Here is a 23754-nt window from a genome sequence, read left to right as displayed (position 1 = left end):
AGTTTCAGAGGAGCCGACCTCCATAAGCAGTTTCTGCATGGCCAGCCTGTCAGCAAGTTCATTGCCTGGGATTCCGACGTGACCTTGGGTCCAGAAAAACACCAGTGAATGACTGGACCGTTCCAGGGCATAGATGGACTTCCAGATGGTCGCTACCAAAGGATGATGAGGGTAGCACTGGCTGATAACTTGTAGGCTGCTCAAGGAGTCAGTACACAGGAGAAATCACTCGCCTGGGCATGAGCGGATGTACTCAAGAGCAAAAGATATGGCCACCAGCTCTGCAGTGAAAACACTGCAGCCATCTGGCAAGGAGTGCTGTTCTATATGTCCTCCGTGAACATAGGCAAAGCCAACGTGGCCATGAGTCATCGAGCTATCGGTATAAACCACTTCATGGTCCTGGTACATGTTGAGAATCGAGAGGAAGTGACAGCGGAGAGTCAGAGTCGTAGGGTTAACTGAGTCCTTCGGGCAATGTGAAAGGTCCAGGCGAAGCCACGGCCTAGGTGTATACACCATGAAGGTGTACTTGAATGAACCTCAAATACAGGTGGTAGAGGCAAGGACTCCAGTTCGGAGAGAAGGGATCGCACACAAACTGCAATTGTAACCCTGACCTGGGCCACCGATGAGAGAGATGAACCACCGTGGGTGGGAAAAGGAGAAGGTAATTTGGATGCGCAGGAGAACTATGAACGTCTGCAACATAACTGGAGAGCAATTGTGCACACCTAATGTGCAATGGAGGGTCTACGGCCTCCACCAGGATGCTGGTCAAAAAACTTGTCCAAAAAGTTCCTGTCACTAGGCGAATGCCACGGTGGTGCACTGGGTCGAGTAAACGCAATGCTGAGGGTGCCGTCGAACCATAAACCTGACTCCCATACATAGTCGAGGGGGGATTGAACAAGGGCTCTGTAGAGCTGCAGCAGTGTAGAGCGATCTGCACCCCAGTTGGTGTTGCTCAGGCAGTGGAGGGCATTGAGGTGCTGTCAGCACTTCCGCTTAAGATGACGAAGGTGAGGAAGCCAAGTCAATTGGGCATCGAAAACCAGTCCTAAGAATCGATGTGTCTCCACTACAGTGAGTGGATCATCAAAGATGAAGTTCTGGTTCCAGATGAACGGTAAGACGCTGCAGAAGTGCATAACACACGACTTTGCGCCTGAAAACTGGAAACCGTGGGCTAGAGCCCATGACTGCGCCTTGTGGATGGCTCCCTGTAGGTGCCGCTCAGCAACACCAGTACTGGTGGAGCAGTTCGAAATGCAGAAAACATCTGCATACAGAGAAGGTGAGACAGACAGCCCTACAGCTGCTGCTAGACCATTAATGGCCACTAAATATAGAGATACACTCAATACGGAGCCCTGCGGGAACTCATCCTACTGGATATGGGGCGAACTATGGAAGGCACCAACTTGAACACAGAAAGTACAAAGGGACAGGGAATTTTGGATCAAAATTGGGAGCGAGCCTTGGAGACCCCACTCGTATAATGTGGCAAGGATATGATGTCACCAGGTCGTGTCATACGCTTTTCGTAAATCAAAAAAGATGGCAACCAGGTGTTGGCATCATGGAAAAGCTATTCACGTGGCAGACTCGAGGAACACAAGATTATCAGTGGTAGAGCTATCCTGGCAGAAGCCATCCTGACATGGAGCCAGTAGGCCCCATGACTCCAGGACCCATCCCAACCGCCGACACACCATACGTTCCAGCAGCTTACAAAGAACATTGGTGAGGCTGATGGTCCAATAGCTATCCACATCAAGTGGGTTTTTACCGGAATGATGGTGCTCTGCCGCCAATGCGATGGAAAGATGCCTCTGCGCCAGATTCGGTTGAAGATGACGAGGCAATGTTACTCGTAGTCAGATGAGGGAAGTTTAATCATCTGACTGTGGATCCGATCTGGCACATGAGCTGTGTTGGGGCAATATGCAAGGGCACTGAAGAGCTCCCACTCTGTAAATGGGGCATTATAGGGTTCACTGTGGCATGCAGTGAACGAGAGGACTTTCCTTTCCATCCGCCATTTGAGGGTGCAAAAGGCTGGGGTGTAGTTCTCCGATGCAGAGGCTCAAGCATAGTGCTCAGCAATCACATTTGCGTCAGTAGAGAACACGTAATTGATGTTAATGCCAGGGATATCTGTTGGGGTCTGGTGACCAAAAAGACATCTGATCTTTGTCCAGACTTGGGAAGGTGACATATGGCATCCAATGGTCGAAACATTTCTCTCCCAACACTCCTACTTCCATTTTTTGATAAGCTGGCAAATGCGGGCGTGGAGGTGCTTAAAGACTATGACGTGCTCCAGGGAAGGGTGCTGCTTGTGCCACTATAGAGCTCGCCAACACTCTGTAATTGCCTCAGCGACTTCCAGCGACCACCAAGAGACCGCCTTTCGCCGGAGGCACCCTAAAGAGCGAGGGATCACATTTTCTGGCACATTAACGATTGTTGTAGTCACCTTCTCAGCCATCACATCGATGTCACCATGTGGGGGAGAGTCAACAGTGGCCACAGAGGTGTAAGCTTCCCAGTCTGCCTTGTTTACAGCCCATCTGGGCAAGCATCCATGGGCCTGAAGCCAGGGGATGGGGAAGTGGTCACTACCCCACAGGTCGTCATGTGCTCTCCAGTGGATAGGTGGGGGAAGTCCTGGGCTGCAAATGGATAAATCAATGGCCGAGTAACTACAACAAGCCACACTGAAATGTGTGGTGGCCCCAGTATTTAAGAGGCAGAGGTTGAACTGAGACAGTAAAGTTCGACATCTCTGCCTCGTCCAGTAAGCAAGGTGCCAGCCCACAAGGGGTTATGGATGTTAAAATCTCCCAAAAGTAGGAAAGGTTTAGGGAGTTCATCAATCAGTGCAGCTAATACATTCAGCTATACTGCACCATCTGGAGGAAGATATACACTGCAGACAGCTATTTCCTGCACCGTCCTTACTCTGACAGCCACAGCTTCAAAAGGGGTTTGAAGGGGTGCAGGTTCACTACAGACTGAGTTTAAGACATAAATGCAAACTCCACCTGACACTGGATTATAGTCACTACGGTTCCTGTAATATCCTTTACAGCCGTGGAGGGCAGGGGTAAGCACTGCCGGGAACCAGGTTTCCTGGAGGGCAATGCAGAAAGCAGGTGTAAAGCTTAACAGGTGCCATAGTTCAGCCAGGCGGTGGAAAAAACTGCCACAATTCCACTGGAGGATGACATTGTGATGTGGGAAGCCATTGAACATTCAATGAGACAGTTTATGCCTCAGGGTCACCTGCTACCACCGACTTATTACCTGAGCTGTCTATGTCCATTGTGCCTGAGGGTCTGCTGGATCTAGGTCCTCAGCGGATGCCAGAATCTCCACCTCATCCCCAGACGCAGAGCTTATAGGTAGCAGTGGTGTGAGTGCCACCGCAATTTCCTTGGTCTTAGGGGTCTTCTTTTTGGATTTTTCTCACTGCGCCTTGGGTTTCTCTGGCTGGGAGGGCTTCACTGATTCAGTCTCAAGGACTGAAGAGGATCGTGAAGCCCTACAACCAGCTGCTTTTGGGCACTTCAGCCACTGGCGGGTGTCATCTTTCCCTCTAGCAGAAACCTGGGAAAGGAGTGACCCAAGGGATCCCTTCCTGGCGAGAGGAGCCAAAGAAGACTTACGCTTCTCCGGCTGAGAAATGGGGACTGGTGTCCCCTATGGTTGGGGGGTCAGTGCTCCCAAAGCATGTGGTGCGGGTGCAACGGGGGGGGGGGGGGGGGGTGATTGCCCCCCCACCATCAAGGGGGCAGGTGTAACATTCTGAGAGCCGATCAGAAATTGCGGCGCTCATATTTTCTCTTAACCTCAGTGTAGGGCAGTTGGTCCAGGGTCTTGTATTCCATGGTTTTCCTCTCTTTCTGTAAAATCCTGCAGTCTGGTGAGCAAGGTGAATGATGCTCTCTGCAGTATTGGGTGTCACCCTCGAAGGCCAAGATGAGGGCAACAGTGGCAACCTTATTATCCCTCGGACCCCAATGCACACGCCGCACGAAATGGACATCTCGCCGCTCTAAACTGGTGCGCAGCTCATCAGACAGCAAAAGAAGGTCTCTGTGGAATATAATACCCTGGACCATATTTAAACTACGTGGCATGATTGTAACAGAAACATCCCCAAACTTGTTACAAGTGAGTAAAGCCCGTGACTGGGCAGAGGATGCTGTTTTTATCAAGACTGCCCCAGAGTGCGTTTTGGACAAGCCCTCCACCTCCCCAAACTTGTCCTCTAAATGCTCTACAAAAAACTGAGGCTTCATCGAAACAAAGGAGTCCTCATCAGTTTTCATTCATACGAGGTACCGGGGTGGATAAGGTTCATGGCCATCCTTAGTCTGAAGTTCCTCCCATGTTGTGGCCAGGGAGGGGAATGATTTAGGGTCATACTTTCTTGCATTGTACTGAGACTTGGAACACTTAGAGACTGCTGGCGTCTGATCACCAGCAAGTGATGATGTGGTATGCCTCATCCGCCCTAATGCCACCCACTCCCACCAGAGGCCCTCCCCACAGGTGCCACCTAGCCACAGCAAAAGCCAACTGGCAGGATGGCCTTTGCCAAGAGTCCCAATGCCCCGGGGTGACAGGCATCTATTCCTTGGCATACATGGGGAGTTAATGGCGCAGGCATCAGCAGAGCAAACCCTGTGTTGTCAGGAGGCTACAACCAACAGGGTACATGGCAGCCCCACCACAACAGACTGGCTACTGTGTTGGATATGAGGTACAAAGAAGTCCATGGTCATCGTTGGCGCATAAAGCGACACTGCATTGTGCATGGTGGAAAACGCACCCAGGAAGGTGTCCTTGCCCAAGAGATGGAGAATGAGCTGGACTGCAATGCAAAGATGAGAAAGTGGGCTAAAGATCTCACGGAACAATGGACACGATGCACTATGTAAAGTGCCCTTCCCAAATTGGCTTGCTCTTCAGCAAAATTTTAAAAATGGAGGTCAAACCCTACAGTGGACCATCACATAAAGGCCGAAACGTGTGAGACTACTGTTAGTCACCCCTTACGACAGGCAGGAATACCTCGGGCCTATTCTAATCCCCAGAACCACAGGGGTGTAGAATTATGGAACATGTTTTAGGCTCAATAATTATGACATTCTTCGAAAATGAACATCTCCTCTATAAAAATCAATATGGATTATGCAAACAGTGATCCTGTGAAACTCAGCTCACTCTGTTCCTCCATGAGATCCACAGCGCAGTGGACAATGGCGCTCAGGTTGTTGCCTTGTTCCTCGATTTCAGTAAGGTATTTGACACCGTCCTGCATTGCCGTTTAATGAGAAAAATACAAGCTTAGGGAGTATTGGAACAGATCTGCGATTAGATTCATGACCTTCTTGCAGACAGAACTCAACACGTCACTCTCAACGGAACTAAATCAACAGATGTAAAGTTAATATCCGGAGTACCACAGGGAAGTTGATAGGACTGTTGCTGTTTACAACATATATAAATGATCTGGTAGAAAGCGTCGGATGCTCTTTAAGGATATTCACAGATGGTGCAGTTGTTTATACCAAAATAGCAATGCCAGAAGATAGTAAGAATTTACAGAACGACCTGTAGAGAATTGATGAATGGTGCAGACTCTGGCAGTTGACCCTGACCATAAATAAATTTAACATACTGCGCATTCATAGGAAAAGAAATCCACTACTATACAGCTACACTATTGATGACAAACAACCGGAAACAGCGTCTGCCATAAAATATCTAGGCGTAACTATCCAGAGCGACCTAAGTGGAATGACCATATAAAACAGATAGTGGGAAAAGCAGACACCAGACTCAGATTCATTGGAAGAATCTTAAGGAAATGTAACTCATCCACGAAAGAAGTGGCTTAAAAGGCACTTGTTCACCAGATTCTTGAGTCTCGTTCATCTATCTGGGATCCCTATCAGGTAGGACTGATAGAGGAGATAGAGAAGATCTAACGAAAAGCGGCACATTTCGTCATGGGATCATTTAGTTGGCAAGAGAGCATTACGGAGATGCTAAACGAACTCCACTGGCAGACATTACAAGAGAGGCATTGTGTATCATGGAGAGATTTACTATTGAAGAAATTTCGGGGCGGCACTTCTCAGGAGTCAGACAACTTATTACTTCCCCCCACATACATCTTGCATATTGACCATGAGGAGAAAATCCGAGGAATTAGAGCCAATACAGAGGCTTACTGGCAATCATTCTTCCCATGCACTATTCGCGAGTGGAACAGCATTGGACGGATCAGATAGTGGAACCAAAAGTAACATCTGCCACATAGCATTAGGTGGCTTGCAATGTATGATGTAGCTGTAGATGTAGATTACCAAAGCACAAACAACATCTAAAACAAAGAGGACAGTTTACAAAGAGGACAGTTTACATGCTCAGTTAATTGTATAAAGAGGCAGTAGTGTCATGTTTCAAGGAAGAACTAAAAACATTTAGCTCTGGACATGAGCACGTAGAGAGACCAAAGCTCAACTTTGGAAAACAGCTGACCAAGTACTGGATTAATACGTACCCTGTAGCATAGTTCATTGTAGTAGGGATAATCAATATACAGTCTCTGGAAAGAAACTTCTAATGAATCTGCACAAATGGTGTAAAACAATGGTTAGATAAAAAGATGTTACACAAAAGAACTTAAATGTCAGAAGAGTACTGTGTGATGCCTTCAACAACTATCATAGCAGACACTTTTGGAAGACCTCTCGCAAACCCCTAACCAATTCTGGTCATATGTAAAGGCTGTCAACGCGATCAAAGTTAGAGTCCAGACACTCGTGGGCGACACAAGAACTGGAACTGCGGGCAACACAACCAAATTTGAAGTGCTGAAACGTGACACAAAATATTCCTTTATGAAGGAAGCTATAGGAGTACAGTCGTAGTCTAATTCTCACACCACTGTCAAGATGAATCACATGTCAGCAATATTGAGCAACAGCTGAAATCACTAAAATTAAACAGTGTTCCAGGGCCCAATAGCATCCTCATTAGAATCTATACTGAATTTGCAACAAGGATAGCACCTTCTTTAACCATAATAGACTGTAGATCCCTCAAATTAAAACTGTGCTCCCACATTTACAAGAAAGCACACGTCACACCTGTCTGTACAAGGTTGTGGAGGGGATAGTAGATAAATTTTTGATAAGGAACTCGTGTGGAAAAGTACTGTTTGGATATCAAATAAGTTTGAATAACTTTAAATCTCCCACTTCATGGTACGCACAACATGGAAACAATGAGCTCTGACTTGCATGCTCTACATGACGTGCTCCTTTTCATGATCTCACTATTCATTGGACAAAGTGTATCTGCAACACATGCTTTCATGCACATGTCCACAAAACCCTGTGCACATTTGTGGCGCACCACAATTAATCCTCTTAGTTTGTACGCACCAGTTGCTCACAGCCATTGTTGCAGTCAGACTATGTAATGAAGTGGGGAAATCTGTAAAAACTTTCTCAGTACATGCATTTTGTGCAGTTCTACCGATGTGTACCACACCGTGAAGAGGGAGATTTGAGAGTGATTCAGACTTCAAACTTAAATTATATCAAAATGGTACACTTCTGAACATGGGTTCCTTATGAAAACTTGATTTGCTAATTCCGCTCTACAACTCCAAGAAGCCTGTAATAGGAATGGTGAAACACACTGTACTAAGTGTAACAGAAGTGATCCACAAACCTACCACTGAGTATCATGTATCGCATTGCTTTAGAACTCTACAACAAATTCTGCAAAACATGTAACTCAGTGTCACACTAATGCTTATCAATGAAAGTATCATCATAATGGGAATCAAATGAAATTTGTGACTGGACTGATGATTTCTCGGTACAGAAGACACAGTATGTTACCTTGGATGGACAGACATAAACAGAAGTAGAAGTAACTTCAGGCATGCCACAGGAAAGGATGTTAGGACCCTTACTGTTCATGTCAGATATTAATGAGTTCAAAAAAGCATATGTTTCAATAGACAGATGCACACTGTTTAATATACAAGAAGATTTTAAAGTGGATCAAAAGACAAGATAGTCGATTAAACAAACGTTAACTGATACCAGTTCAAAAGTAAAATTCCAAAGCGACTTGCGTGGGAGATGGACTATCCCCAATACTGTTCAATCTTGTTCTAGATGACGGTTCTGCTAGAGACCTATATGGATAATGCACATTTACATAATTTGGCAAAATACCAAAGTATCCAAATTTAAATACTCGGGATAAATCATCCAACCATCTGGAGTAAGTCATACAGAAAACAAAGAAAGAATCACTAAATTGGAAAAAACTTAATAGAATTACATGGAAGAAGTACAATAAAAATACTGATACAGCAAAATTAAACCATGCATCATAGTAATCAAACCTGAAATATTACATGCAAGAAACACTAATCAATGTAGGTAGATTACTAACTAGACACAGAAAAAGAGGACAGGAAAATACTAAGGAAATTTTTTGTACCAGTTTGTGTTGACTGGTTTTTTTGTCCCAAGCGAGAATGTCATTGAAATGATGAAAAACCTGAAGTAGCTGAAGCCTGATAATATATATATAAAGATGATGTGACTTACCAAATGAAAGCGCTGGCAGGTCGATAGACACACAAACAAACACAAACATACACACAAAATTCTAGCTTTCGCAACCAATGGTTGCTTCGTCAGGAAAGAGGGAAGGAGAGGGAAAGACGAAAGGATGTGGGTTTTAAGGGAGAGAGTAAGGAGTCATTCCAATCCCGGGAGCGGAAAGACTTACCTTGGGGGAAAAAAGGACAGGTATACACTCGCGCACACACACACACACACACACACACACACACACACACACACACACATATCCATCCACACATATACAGACACCAAAGATATTTTACCCACGTGGAATGTTTCCCTCTATATATATATATATATATATATATATATATATATATATGTGTGTGTGTGGATATCTGTGTGTGTGTGTGTGTGTGTGTGTGTGCACGAGAGTGTATACCCGTCCTTTTTTCCCCCTAAGGTAAGTCTTTCCGCTCCCGGGATTGGAATGACTCCATACCCTCTCCATTAAAACCCACATCCTTTCGTCTTTCCCTCTCCTTCCCTCTTTCCTGATGAGGCAACAGTTTGTTGCGAAAGCTTGAATTTTGTGTGTATGTTTATATTTGTGTTTGTTTGTGTGTCTATCGACGTGCCAGCGCTTTCGTTTGGTAAGTCACATCATCTTTGTTTTTAGATATATTTTTTTCCCACGTGGAATGTTGAGAGAGAGAGAGAGAGAGAGAGAGAGAGAGAGAGAGAGAGAGGGGGGGGGGGGGGGAGGATATGTGAGTGATGTGCCCGTCAACCACTCAACATCTCTGCTATACTCCTTCCATTACCTGTCATTCACGAAGGACCTTACAGCACCATTTATAGTAGAATATTAACTATGTATTCCTGATTCAATTGTCTGCTGCACATATGGTGCAGGTAGTTACACTAGGTGTTGGCTGTTTTCTATTACAGTGTGACATGAGTGTTTTGATGCACTTCTGACATTGTTAGCGACATAAGATGTTCACCTAGAAGTTCTGTAAAGGAAAGAACACTTTTCATTTACAAGAAATCATCCAAAGGCACACCAAGCATTACATGTCCTTCAGTGTTTTGGAGGACAAAGATTCTGCTATAATTGGAGGATCAACAAACTTTGATCCATTTTTATTTTATGAATAGTTCAGGATATCGAAATGAGGTTCTGTCACGTGATAAAAGGCAGAGGGACATATACTTCTGCTACACAGGTACTACTCTTAATGCTTGTATCAACTGAGATAATGAAATAAGTGTGGTTTTCTTTATAGCCGGAAGTACTTTCTTATGGTATTTTGTACACGAGTACCATGGTATAACACTTCTTAATCTTGGAATTGGAATTTTGTCACAAAAATATCCAAGAAATGATGCTCTCACATGCCAAGCTCCTATTGTTTACTTGTTTGTCGAAATCTTTTCAGTTAAAAATGAGCATCTACACTCACTTGAAATAGTGTTCCTAAGCATCTTCTGATACACTAGAAGTTAACTCACAGTCCATTTACAACAATCATAGTTGAATCTGTACCCACATGGTATAAAGTTCATTTACATTAGGGGCATAGGTCTATCTCCTTGCTGTATAGAACAATGAAGCTTAGCATGAATCAGAGTTTACACAGCAATAACTGATTCCTACTGCCTTGCCTTTCAATTTAACACACTTTTTGGATACTTCTACAAAAGGTTTCAATACCGACAATAATGAATGTTGTATCATCGTATTTACCTTTTCAGGAGCTTCTGAATGACGTCAAAAAGTATACTGCACCATTTTTGAAAAAGGTATGTTTAATATTTGTAGCTTTGTGTCAATTAAAATATTTTAATTGACACAAAAGCTACAAATATTAAACATATTAATTAATATTTGTAGCTTTTGTGTCAATTAAAATATTAAAATCTTTTAACTGACACAAAAGCTAAAAATATTAAACATGCAACAAAATTATATTTCACCCTGCCTACTTTCATTTTCCAAAATTCTCCTTTCATTCACTTGAACCATTCATAAAATAAAAGGGGTGCAAGTCTTAGGTTGTTCAGCATGCATACATTGTCATCAGTACTGCTGTTCTCTTTTGGTCTGGCTATCATACCATATTAAGGAGACTTCAGTTCTGGCACTGCAGCAATTAAAAAAAAGTTGTTTCTAAATTACAATGATCTGAGGAAATAGAAATGCAATTTCTTGTATCATATCAAATCAGATGAAACATTTGAAGGTTGCCATCACAAACTTAAGTCTATGCGACACTAACATAACAACAAAAAATTACAAACTAACCTCACTACAGAGGACTATAGCAACCATTTTTTGAATCAGGAAATTATAATTTCTCAATGAGGGCACATTAGCAATTTGAATAGCTTCTATAATATGCAACAATAGCTGTATCACATTTCTGAAGTCAAACATTGAGGTGTGTTATTACACAAACTTAACTGGATGACAAAATTTGTGTGCATTCCACTCATGGTGAAACAGTCCTTAGAGTTAGAAGTTTTCTGAAACAACTACTGTGCACTGTAGCTCTGGCACTGATTAACTTTTAGTAGTTACTTATTTCAGAGCCTGAAACTACACCTGGATAGAAAATGTGTGGGAGGTATGGGTGGACGGTGGGGCAGGGGGGGGGGGGGGGTAACATTGGCAGGCAGCAATAAAGGTCATAGGATTCTAATAAACTGACTGAAGAAGCACATAGTTCAATGATGCTGAAATAAACATTATCAGTGACGATTACATGGAAAGATAACTTAAGGTATACAAAAGTTAATATGAAAATATAAGGGCTTCTGGAATATTTTGGGCTGTTTCTACTTTTGTATTCTGGATAACCCCTTTGCTTGACATCAGGACCATACTCTACCTACCATTCACCAAAGTGTCAAAGTACAACTTTAGTCTTCAGTGTTTTTTTCTCACAAAGTAAATAATTTCTGTTACCAGTTGTAGTTACTGTTTGATTTTGGCAAGCACAATGGCTTTCTAAAATATATTTTCATTTGCTAATGGTTTATGTAAGTTTAAAAAGAAGAATACAGTGTTCCACTTCCCACCACAAACTACTGCTACTACTACTACTACTACTACTGCCACCACTCTTCATCAGAAATAATCTCTTATTTACAAAGTTTAATGCCTATTTGTGACTAATTTAAATGGATGGTCAAGTCAATTTAATATAATTTTCAGAAATGACAGACAGCAAACTTCTAATTATCTGGGTGCAGATTATTCAGCTTGTGAATTATTCATCTATTTTTCTTTTTTTTAAAAAAAAGGAGAGAGAGAGAGAGAAGGAAAAAAAGGGGGCAGGGTAGTAATAAAACCAAAATCTAAAGTATTCTCTTATAAATACAGTAGTGGATATCAGTACAAAGGCATGGTTATTTGCAGGAAAATTAACTTTGTTGGTTGGAATAGCTGTGCACAATGTGTATGCAACAGTATGAAATCCAGTATGACAATATGTGGAGTCAAATGGTATCGAATTGGTGTCAGTAGTACCGTGTGTAACAAGACATCAACAATTCCGGTGGTAGAAGATGGAGCTCAGTACAAAGACAGTCAGCTCTGTTTGGTGTTAATGTGTGCATACATGCCTTTACTGCAGACAGGAAACAGACACCATTAGTGGCAGTGAATGTTGTGCACATAAACCATGATTGTGACAATTCCGTGCAGAAAACAATTATCATGGTGATGAAAAAGAAAAAATTGCTACATACAAGGAAATAGGACTCTCTAACCATCAAGTTGCCAAGAAAAAGAACTGATCAAGTGCACTGATTAATAATTTTGTCAGACTGAGCACGCCATGTGGACAGAACGGAAAATGTGGGCAAAGTAGAAAACTATCTGAGGCATAGAAAGGGTTACTTTTGCACAAATCAAGAGCCACAAACCATTATTCTTCTCGACTTGTTGCTGATTTACAGTTACCAGTAACTGCCAGACATGTACAACAAATTTTGCCACATGACACAAAAAACAAGTGCAGAAACCCACATTAAAACCCAAATATAAACAGGCTGGATTAAAGTTTACTGAAAAACATATGTCATGGACTTCAGAATGGGATAAAGTGATGTTCAATGATGCGAAGACATTTAATTTAGAGATGGCCAGGATGGATTTCAATATTATTGGATTTTTTCAAAGAACAGAGCAGCAGGTAAGAATGAGGAGTAATTTAAATGTGAAAGTGTTATGATTTTGGCAGCCTGCTGCGCTAAAGGTAAATCACGCATTGCTTGGCTGAACACTAGAGTGAACTCTGTGTACAACGAAATGCAGAAACAGGATTGATTAGAATGTATGAGGATCCAGGGGATAAAAGTCTAATGTTTTAACATGGTAAAGCATCTGTGTATGTTTCTGTTACAACCAAAAAGTGGTTCGAATGTAAAGGTATTGATGTCTTGCTCTGGTGTGCACATAGCCTAGACTTGAAGCTCAATACACTTGCAAGGCATGTTTATTGTAATGAAAGGTAATTTGAGGCTGTGCACGAGCTGAAAAGAGCGATATACGAAGAGTGGGCGACAATCTCACTGCTAAAACTATACACCCTAATGAAATCTATGCTGAAGAGGATTTTTGAGGTAATTGGGAGGTTTGTTTTGAGGCAATTAGGAGGTTTGACAATGTAATAACAATGAAATAACACAACTGGACACTGAGTCCTTTATACCAATTCCCATCCAGGAGATCCAAACTCCTTATATTATTATTCGTGTTATGAAAGAAACTTTTTAGTTCTGTTACAGCTGTTTATGTCTTATATATATCTACTACTTTCGTAGTAAATTAGATACATATATGCTTCAGACAGAGTACTATGGCTTTCATGGAACCCCACCTTTACACTGATTTCCACTACTATAGTTCTTTAGTTTATAATAAAAATTTATGGATGTGAAGACACAGATGAGCAAAACATCCATGAGTGATTTAACAGCAATACCTGTGAACTGGGATGAGAGCAACAAAGAGGCACAATATAGGGAACAAAGTGCATTTGGTATAGAAAGGTAGCAAAGATGAGGTGATTAAGGAACCTTTTATTAGGCACACCAAAGCACTGAAATGCATTAATCTGTTATCAGAGTATGCACAAAAATTTCTTCTGACTGTACTAATTTTTTGACTCTCAGGAGAATGAGAACCTTTGTCAGGAAAAACGAGTGAAGCAAGACAGAAGAAAATGGACAGTTATTTTCTGAATGTGAACTGCAAGTGAGTTAAAAAAATGAATTACAATGTGTCTTAAGTGTCTTTTTGTAAATAAGACATCATTTTCCTGTGTGTAATGCATAAATAATGCAGTGGGCTTTCAAATATGATATTTAACACATTTTATACGTACAGGAAAAAGCAGGCTGCAGTAAGAACATAGTATTTGAGATTATCTGTGTTTTTCAGTTATTTGTGAAGTCTCAGTTTCGTATGAACCCAGATATTCAGGAGCTTGCTATATTTGTGAGTAAAGAAGCACAATAGTCAGTGTGCAGTTACAGGGTTAGGGTTCAATGTGCTGTTGACAATGAGGTCACCAGAGATAAGACAAACACTCTGAGAGGGCAAGAAAATCAGCCCTCTTCTTTTCAAAGGAACTACTCTAACATTCACTGTAATCAATTTAGGGAAACCAAGAGGAAACCTGAATCTGGATGCACACAGCGAGATTTGAACCTTGGTTCTCCCAAATGCAAGTCCAGTACCCAACTCCCATGCCATTGCTTAGTAATGTACTATTATCTACACCTGTTTATTCTCCAAAGTAGAAGAAAGTATAACAAACTCATTAAAATTGGCTTCATAAATAGTAAGCACTAATAACAATTACAGTCTTAACTACCATATCATTACAATTCTTGAATAGTATTCTCCTCAAACAATGTATTGGATACTTCATTAAACAGCTTTACAACTACCTAACTGTATATAAATGAATTGTGGAGATTAATAAAGCTTGTTATCATGCATTTTTACAACAAAATACAACACATTTTCTCACACATAATAGAATTGTACCAATTCATAGTACCAAAAAGTGATGGTTTTTATATTGTTCTATAACAGATGCTTTTACCGATTCTAAACAGATTTGTTGTGCATTTTCATATGAAGAAACAAATTTTGCATATTCAATGGGATTTTTGAACTCTGTATGGTAGAGATCATCTCAGTAGGCATTTCTTGTAAATGTGATACAGATACAACAGAAAAAGGCCTTTCGTAGTTGACATTGCTTGGGAGTGCCAACTGTAACCATTTCATTTAAAGGGCTATAATGTTTGCAATATAAGCAATTTTGTGTTTGTCTTGTTGACCTCACTGATGCAGATGACGATGATAGAAGGGAGAGGGTGAAACTCGGTGCTGGTACTTAGCCTACTCCTCTCAAATAGTTTGAAAGAAGGCATTGAGATTAATATCCTGACCCAGAAGGCTGATCATCAATAGTGTTACTTGCCTTTATTCTATGAGATGCTGTGAAGAGGTTTGGAATCTAACTCAAGCAACTGGCATAACATGAGGTGACAAGGAATTTTATACCACTACCATCTTCCACCCCCCCCCTACCCCCCACTGTCCAAAAGATGAGAGGTCAGAAATTTTTAGATAACCAGGTTTTTAACAGGCTGCCTCTGAGTCAAGTTACACCACAGAAGTGTGAATTATCAACGTAATTACGATAATGGAAATTCTTGGGTGGAATATAAATTATGAAATGAGTGAAACTAACAATTCACTGTACAGTTGAGTTGTTGTGTGGCCAATAAGCACATAAGAAAACTGAAAATACTGTTAAGCTTTCGAAGGAAGCTCATTTTGAGAGCTAGATAGTACAGAATACACAGCCACGCACACAGACTGTGAGTCCTGTCCAGCTGCAGTGCCAGGGCAATATAGTCGATCAGGACAATGAAGATGTGCAGTTGTATATATGTATGTGTATGTGTATACTGTGCGTGCTGAGGGAATTGGGTAAGAAAATGAGACACTATAAGTACTTGGTGAGTTTTGCTTTCTGGGCAGAAAAATAACTGAGGATTGTCAAAGCAAGATGATACAAAATGAGGGCCTGACTAGAGCAATAAAAATAAATATTAAAAGGAGGCATCTGTTGAATCTAATATAAACTGATGTGTTAGGAATTAGTTTCTGAAGATATTCATCTGAACTTACAACTGAATGAAAATGACTTGTACAAATGATCAACAGTTCAGACACAAAGAGAATAGATTTTCAAATGCGGTGCTACAGAAAATGCTGAAGATTAGATGGATACATCGAGTAACTAATGGTGGGATATTGAACTAAATTGCGGAAAAAAATGTTTATGGCACAACATAACTTAAACAAGGTATTGGTTAATACAGCATTAGGGAATCATCAATTTGGTAAAGGAGGGAAGTACAGAGAGTAAAAATTGTAAAGCGTGATCAAGTGATGAATACAGTGAGTAGGTTCAAATGGATGTAGGTTGCAGTAGTTATGCAAAGAAGAAGAGGCCTGTCTTGGGACTGAAGACCACAGCAGCAAACTGTTTACTAGTTAGCTCTGAGGGAGGAAATAGTCCCAAAGCTTTGAAATATTTTCAGTCTCATTTATATCTATTGACCATTCAACACCTAAACTATACAGTGAGTTGTTACTTTTACACTTACCAGTCATCAATCAAATTTGTGGAAGTGAGAGTGTTGGATGATGTCACAGAACAAGTGAGGTACAGATATGTTTGAAATTGTGCAAAATCAACATGGAAAGCCACTCCTGAACTGGGTGGTTTTCATTTGGCTATTCTGCAGATAGTGAGGAAATGTCTTCTTAAACTATATAGATTTCCAATAGTGCAAGAACTGGATAACACCAATAAAGTAGCTAACAAGGAGATTAAATTGAAATGTTAAGTTGGTTGAAGACAAGGAACTTTGATACATTAAACAAATAAAGCTTATATAGCAATTAAGTGGTTAAAATCAATATTTGTGTGCATGAATAATAGGATTTAATTAGTACTTCAACTATCACTGCCCTGTTAACAACCTATATTCACAAACATTAGCTATTGTCTTTCCGATAAGTTTGTATTCGTCAATCAAGTGGCAATATCTGTACACACTTAAACATACAGTCTTCAGCATTGGAATGGGAAGTAGAGGAGTGTGTTCTGGGTAATTAAAATAAAATAATAAAACTCAGAAATGAAAAAAATAATATATTTACTTAATAAAGAAAACAAGAAATACACAACATGATCATAATCTGGTTACTGAATCAAAAGTTCTACAGTATCTGTGACACACTGCAGCTACTACAGTAAAGTCTCTATAACAGACAATTCTTTAAAGCTTATTTTATATTCTGGAATTACTCCAGCACCATTTAGGAGCACATTTCATGTATTTCTATAATAAACTATTTAAATAGTGTAAATATTTAACTGTACCCTTACATCACTGTCACGGAAGACTGCATTAGTTTCTGTCCTGAACATATATCAACAGAGAAAGTCAGCACTAAAGGCAACGGTGCATCAGGACGGAATATACAATACTGTTTTGCATGATTTGTGTACAAGATCAATATTTACATATGTTCTGAAGATGCCAGTGAAAGCTGAACATCTAATTTACTACACAACTCTGATAAATACCAATGAAGTATTTTTGCATGTTTTTTCGTCAATTACCTTCAATCTGCACAGAATCAACACTCTCACACTGACATATTTTCACAACAAAGCAACAATAGCTGCATCTTTAAAGGGGATGACACAGGATGATTTGTCACATCTTGATGATATAAGGCAAGGAAAAATCTGACAAAAGGGGTGAGATTCTACTTTTAAAGCTTATACAAATGAACTTGCAATGATATTCAGAGCACCACTCCGAAAGTCACATTCAGATCAGCAAAACACAAGGACAAAGGAAACTTCAATTCCTGGGAAACTGTGGTATTCAAAAACCAATGTAGCCTGTCACTCAGCTGAGGAATGAAATTGAATAATGAGCAATGTAAGTTAGTATCAATACTATCAGACTATTTACTTTACTTACTGATAGTGAAGTCGAAATGTTGATTAAAATATGAACCAAAAAACAATGTTGCTACGTATAAACTACTCAACTCACTCAATGATATTTTTTAATACTGAATGTTGTATATTTAAATATTCCACAAATCACACACAAGACGGTGAAAGAACAAGCAATACTAATAAGCATAACTTTAAGAATGTCTGCTGATTGTACATTTCAGAAAATAAAATACAGTTGAAGTGAACAAAAATAATACATACAGATACAGTTTTTGGTGCCTATTATTGCTGGAACAAGACAATGCAGGTATAAAACAAACAAAATTCCAGAATTTCTGGACAAGTAATACAATGAAAAACAAAAAGTTTAACTTAAATCACATCACAAACAGTGATAAGGTTATATTAAATACATGGGATCTAGCCAGAAGACAACATTTAAGTATAACAGAGATTAACAGAACAAAAAGCTGTCTGTTAGGCATAAATGAAAGTTTCAAAATATGTACAAAATACCAGCAATCAAGAGAGTGGTATAAAAGATAAGTGAACCACAAAACAGGGAAAACTTTTAGAAGCAAACAATATACTACAATTTGGTGCTCAAACTGACCATAAACACATATGGTTCAGCAAAAGGCAACAGCTACAATTAGATTATGAAATTTTCGGCCTGAAAAAATCAACAAAAGAATGAAACTTATATATTGTTTACCGAAACATCACAACCCCCCCCCCCCCCATGATAACAGAAAAATAGCAACAAAATGATTAAGTTAATCCTGTTTATGTGTTACAGGGCTGAGAGAATGAAGAGCAATGTGTATGTAGTCAAAGCTGGCAAAGAGAAAACTAGAGCCTGAAATCCTAATCAAACAGACAAAGGATGAAATTGTAAATGAAAGGGGACACACCTCTTCCACTTCCAGAACTGAAATACCTGGCTTCAAAAGCTGGAATACAGTCTTACTATTTGCCTTCTTGTCATATCCAATTTGGTAAGTGATCCTTCATGTCTGATACGTCACTTTACAGTCATATATCACACGACAGTGGAAAACTAGCAAAATATAAGCTGCCAACAATTCATTAATTTTGAGAGAACTCTGTGATGGCACAACATTAACAGCAATAATGATGGCATGAATGAATAGAAAAGAACATTATCACATTACTGACAAAATATGTGGGGCTTTGGATTCAGTTTTACACTATATAACACTGTATATGATATGGAGGCCATTCAGGAAAACAACAGAAAAACACAATATGCAAACGAAACATAATTATGAACACAGCATATTTTTGAGCAGCATACTGAATACAGCAGATCAAAAAATAACAATTTACATAAACACTATGAAAGTATAATACCAAATAATTCAATTTCTTTAAAAATTAGCTGTCATTACAATCTCAGTCAAATATATAATAACAAAACTAGCAGAACACTTATTATATTCAGACTTACTACATATGTCTACTCTGAAAAAGGAACAAGCACGAAAGAAGAACAGGAGACCACCCCATGTAGACAAAACAGGTACATTTCTTCAGTGATCTTTTCACAACTAACAAGATAACACACAAAATATAGTGCATTTTGAAATTGAAGTTGAATAAAGTAGTGAGAGAATGTAAATTAACATGATTGTTTATATTTTTAAGGCTATTAGTTACACTAATTACACCAGGACATGCTCAAATCTGTCTACAGAAGCACGAGCCTCAAACTACAACAGTGCAAGAAACTATAAACACAATAATTACACAACTACAATAACAAAATATATTATAACTATAACATTTCTTTGGAATGGAAAAATGTTGGCTACATGTGTACATTCATCTTGCGAGCTGTTGAATCAGAGAGCACTTTCAGTTATCTCTTGTTTAGAAGGTGGTTGCCGATTGGCTGAAATATTCAGGCATTACACATTTCATTCAGAAAATATTAACAAGTCTCTTACAACTTGCAATAATTGCAAATCAATGCCAATAGCTGAAGTTTTAAGAAGTTAGCAGTGCAACATGCCACATGCAACACAAAATGTTTTCTGCCTTATCAAATGATACAAATGTTAATGTGATCTCTCAAAACGTATTGGCTAGATCGAAATAAAAGTATTTACCAAATTCATATTTTTAATATTGATTAGATGCTTAAATTATATTTTAATAGTAATGAGCTTTTTAATAAGCCACACATTTTTGACCACAAATTGACACACACACACACACACACACACACACACATACACACACACACACGTAATTCCAGAAAGACAGTTCAAATTTTATCCATAAATTAGTGTGAATTTAGAAAGCATCACCCGTGCAAAACACAGTTTGCCCTTTTCATATGCAATATCCTGTGAACCTTGGATGCAGGTCAATAGGCAGACTGTCCCTCGACACATAAAAAGCTCCAAGCATATGGCACTGTTTTGAAAATACGCAAATGGCTCAAAACTTTTTTAGCCACAGAACCCGTTATTTTACTCTGGATGGCAAAAGTAAGAGAGACAAAAATTTTCTCCGGAATGTCCCATGGAAGCAAAACCACATAGCTTAAGGACACCTGTGCACTGCTTACAGACAGTGTGGTGGGTCATAATAGCAGCAAACAACTAGTATTGTGTAGTATTATGCTGAGCTAGGGAATACATGAATGTTACACAGTGACTGTTTTTGAATTATTTTATGTTATTCATGTGATGTGCAGGTCAAATTTGTGGTCATAGCAGACAAAATGCCTTCCATATGTTGTGTGACCAGGTGTACAGGACATTCTTCAACATGACAAAGTGAAAGTTTTTTCATTTCCAAAGAAAAAAACAATTATTCAAAAAATGGGAACAAGCTAGCCCAAGGGAAAGTTCAACTAGTAGCAGAACAACAACAGTAAGTCATATAAATTACTTCATGATTATAGTGCTGTATAACATAAATAATGTGAAGCATGATCTTCATTTTACACATAACTTACTACTTCCTGTGTTACTGTTTTGGCAGTATTGTATTATTATTATCATTATTATTATTATTGCATAATGGGATATTAAAACTGAATAGTGTGCGTGAAATGTGTCCACAGCTCTTAATAAACTCTATATACAGATTTAATACCTGTTCATTTGAAATTTTTATTTTCCATGAATGTTTCAATATGTTGTCATTGCATTCACAGCAGTTAGAGGACACTAAATGCAAATTTATTGTTGGGCTATGCATGTAACACTTGTCTGCAAATTTTAGCTTACAACATTTTATTATTTCCTGTTCCATATCAGTGGTTTGCTTGCTGTGAAGTGAAGTCTGGTACTAAACAAAAGTGCACAAATGTGCGATTTGGTATTCTCTGTGTCATGTGTTTAGAGAGATGCTTTTTTTTATCACTTTAGAACACTACCTATGTGAGGTTATTACTATGTCAACTGAGTTACTTGTAGAAATTTAAACAAGGCATCAATTCAAGGAAGTTGGCAAGAGTAGAGGTTTACATCTTACCCCCAAAAGATTAGAGAACCGACTCTATTTTTGTGTTTTATTAGTTGGCTTCTTCAGAGTAACAAACCTGCTTTTTGAATAATGTGACTTGGGAAAGAAGAGGCAGCCTAACATTAATGGCCAGACACCAAGGTCTTTATGATAACTATAAATAGTTATGGAATTTAATATTCAGTGTTTACAAATATGAAAGTTTCTAAGATGAACTATCTTATACTAGTCCCTAACTAATATTATTACGAGCATCAGTTCTGTGTAATTGATGTGGATTATTGATTGTAGGTGTGTGAACAGCATTTTCATGCTCATGAAATTATATGATCTCAGGATAGCAGAAGAAATGCAGAAGTACATCACACACTCATTGGACCAAATCTGCTTTCAACAGCAGTTCCATCTGTTTCCCAAGTTGTTCTCTCTACTTGAGCAAATCTGGAAGCTACAGAGTTGATCCCAAGACAAAGAGACAGAAACTTAACTTGAAGAGGAAAATATTCAGGCAGTTGTTCAGTAGTCTGTAGGAGACGGAAATGTATTTGGAAGGTCAATTCCTTCTACATCTACATATATACCCCGCTAGCCACCAAGCAGCGGTGTGTGGCGGAGGGCACAATTCACGCCAAAGTCATATTCCCCCCCCCCCCCCCCCCCCCCTGCCTGGTCCCACTCGCGGATCGTGCGGGGGAAAAATGACTGCCTGAACGCCTCAGTACAAGCTCTAATTTCCCTTATGGTGATCCTTGTGCAATATGAAAGTTGGTGGTAGTAATATATGCTTTACATCCTTGGTGAAGATTGGATTTCGGAATTTAGTGATCAGCCCCTTCTGTTTAGTGCGCCGTCTATCTGCAAGTGTGTCACACTTCAAACTTTCTATGAAATTTGTAACACTCTCGCGATGGCTAAACGTACCAGTCACGAATCTTGCCACTCTTCTTTGGACCTTCTCAACCTCTTGAATCAGACCCAACTGGTAAGGGTCCCTTACAGACGAACAATACTCTAAGACTGGACGAACTAACGTATTGTAAGCTATTTCCTTTGTTGAAGCACTGCATTGCTTCAGGATTCTATCAATAAACAACAATATAGAGTTCGCCTTACCCATTACCTGTGTAATCTGATCATACTTATTGAGATCATTTCAAATAGTCACACCCAAATACTTGACAGATGTTACTACTTCCAAAGAGTGGGCATTTATTTTGTACTCATACATTAATGGGGATTTTCGCCTTGTTATATGCAGTAGGGTACACTTACTAATCTTGAGAGATAACTGCCAGTCATTACACCACACATTTATTTTCTGCAAATCCTCACTGATTTGTTCACAACTTTCATGTGGTACTACTTTCCTGTAGACTACATCATCGGCAAACAGTCTAATGCCGCTGTCAGTACCATCAACCAGATTGTTCATTAAGTTGCTGCCTGAGTAAAAGGAACAATTTTCAATGATAAAACTACATGATTTCAGGGATATTGTTACAAGACCTACATCTGTATTGTTTGCTAACATTCAAATAGTTCCTGCTCCTATGATAAAATATTCTGTTCTTGTTAGTGAAACTCTTGATGTGTCAGTATTTGTTTGACCAAGCAAACAAACAAACAGGGTAAGCCTAAATGGGGATAAGTTTTTACCAAGGTTGTCAAGCATGGGTGAATTAGGTAACTTGTTAGACTGTGTGGAAAAAGTTGATATGGACATGAATGCACTAAATGATATTGAGCAAATTTTGAGTTTTGTATGAGAGATTCTTCAGATACTTGTTTTATCTCAGTACAGAAAGAGCAAAAACATACACTTTCTCATTGAACTGTTGAAATTACTATAATCAAAGAAACTTTCACACACTCCACCATACATGATATTTTATTGTTTATCTTACAGTACTTCTCTATGTGGTTATACATTTATCAGAGATTCACGTTTTTTGTAGGCCTTCTTCTATCAACAATTCAAAGAGTGTTCTGGTATTACTTAGGCTCCCAGAAGGAGCAATGTGAAAATCATTTTTTGCCATATATAAGAGATAAATGTAAATTTCTTAAACTGGATGAATATCATGTCAACCTTCTAAAAGATGAAATATATCTAAAAGAATATTTTGACTACAAAGGAGAAAGTGTTGTCTGTATGGTTAATGATGAATGTTTGACGGCAAATGCAGAATATGTCTTCATGATTAGCAGTATACTCAGGAATTTTAAATATGTTGTTCATATCTTACTAGCCTAGAAATTAAAAGGTGATAATTTATACCAATGAATAAAAGAATAATACCGTATCTTGAAGAGACAGGATTCAAAGTACTGTCTGTGATTTCAGATAATAATTCTGATAACAGAAAGGCAATATCATAATTTTTAAATCCACCTTCAGTCTCTCCTGTACATAACCATCCTAAATATTCAGCATGTGACTTTTTTTTTAACTTACTGAGTGAACATTATGAACTGCATCTGGTATAACTGTTTAAAGCAAAAAAGAAGAAAAAGAAAAAAAGAAAGAGATAATTCCT

The 23754-nt window shown here is 39.3% G+C and overlaps 1 protein-coding gene across 5 annotated transcripts in view; it reads right to left on the bottom strand.

Annotated features, from left to right (window-relative positions):
* LOC126260938 (protein turtle homolog A) overlaps positions 1–23754 on the bottom strand; it is a 101087-nt gene that overhangs the window by 6050 nt on the left and 71283 nt on the right. For 2 of the 5 annotated variants that reach the window (XM_049958471.1, XM_049958480.1), the window contains exon 6: positions 16881–19631. The exons of the other annotated variants lie outside the window; for them this stretch is intronic. In XM_049958471.1, coding sequence (XP_049814428.1) covers positions 19582–19631 — 50 coding nt within the window. In that variant the 3' untranslated portion in view covers positions 16881–19581. Of the gene's footprint in view, positions 1–16880; positions 19632–23754 lie in introns of those variants that run through there. 5 annotated transcript variants of the gene reach the window in all.

Source organism: Schistocerca nitens, chromosome 1 (genome assembly GCF_023898315.1).
Source record: "Schistocerca nitens isolate TAMUIC-IGC-003100 chromosome 1, iqSchNite1.1, whole genome shotgun sequence".
NCBI lineage: Eukaryota > Metazoa > Arthropoda > Insecta > Orthoptera > Acrididae > Schistocerca > Schistocerca nitens.
This window is presented reverse-complemented; position numbering and strand designations above follow the sequence as displayed.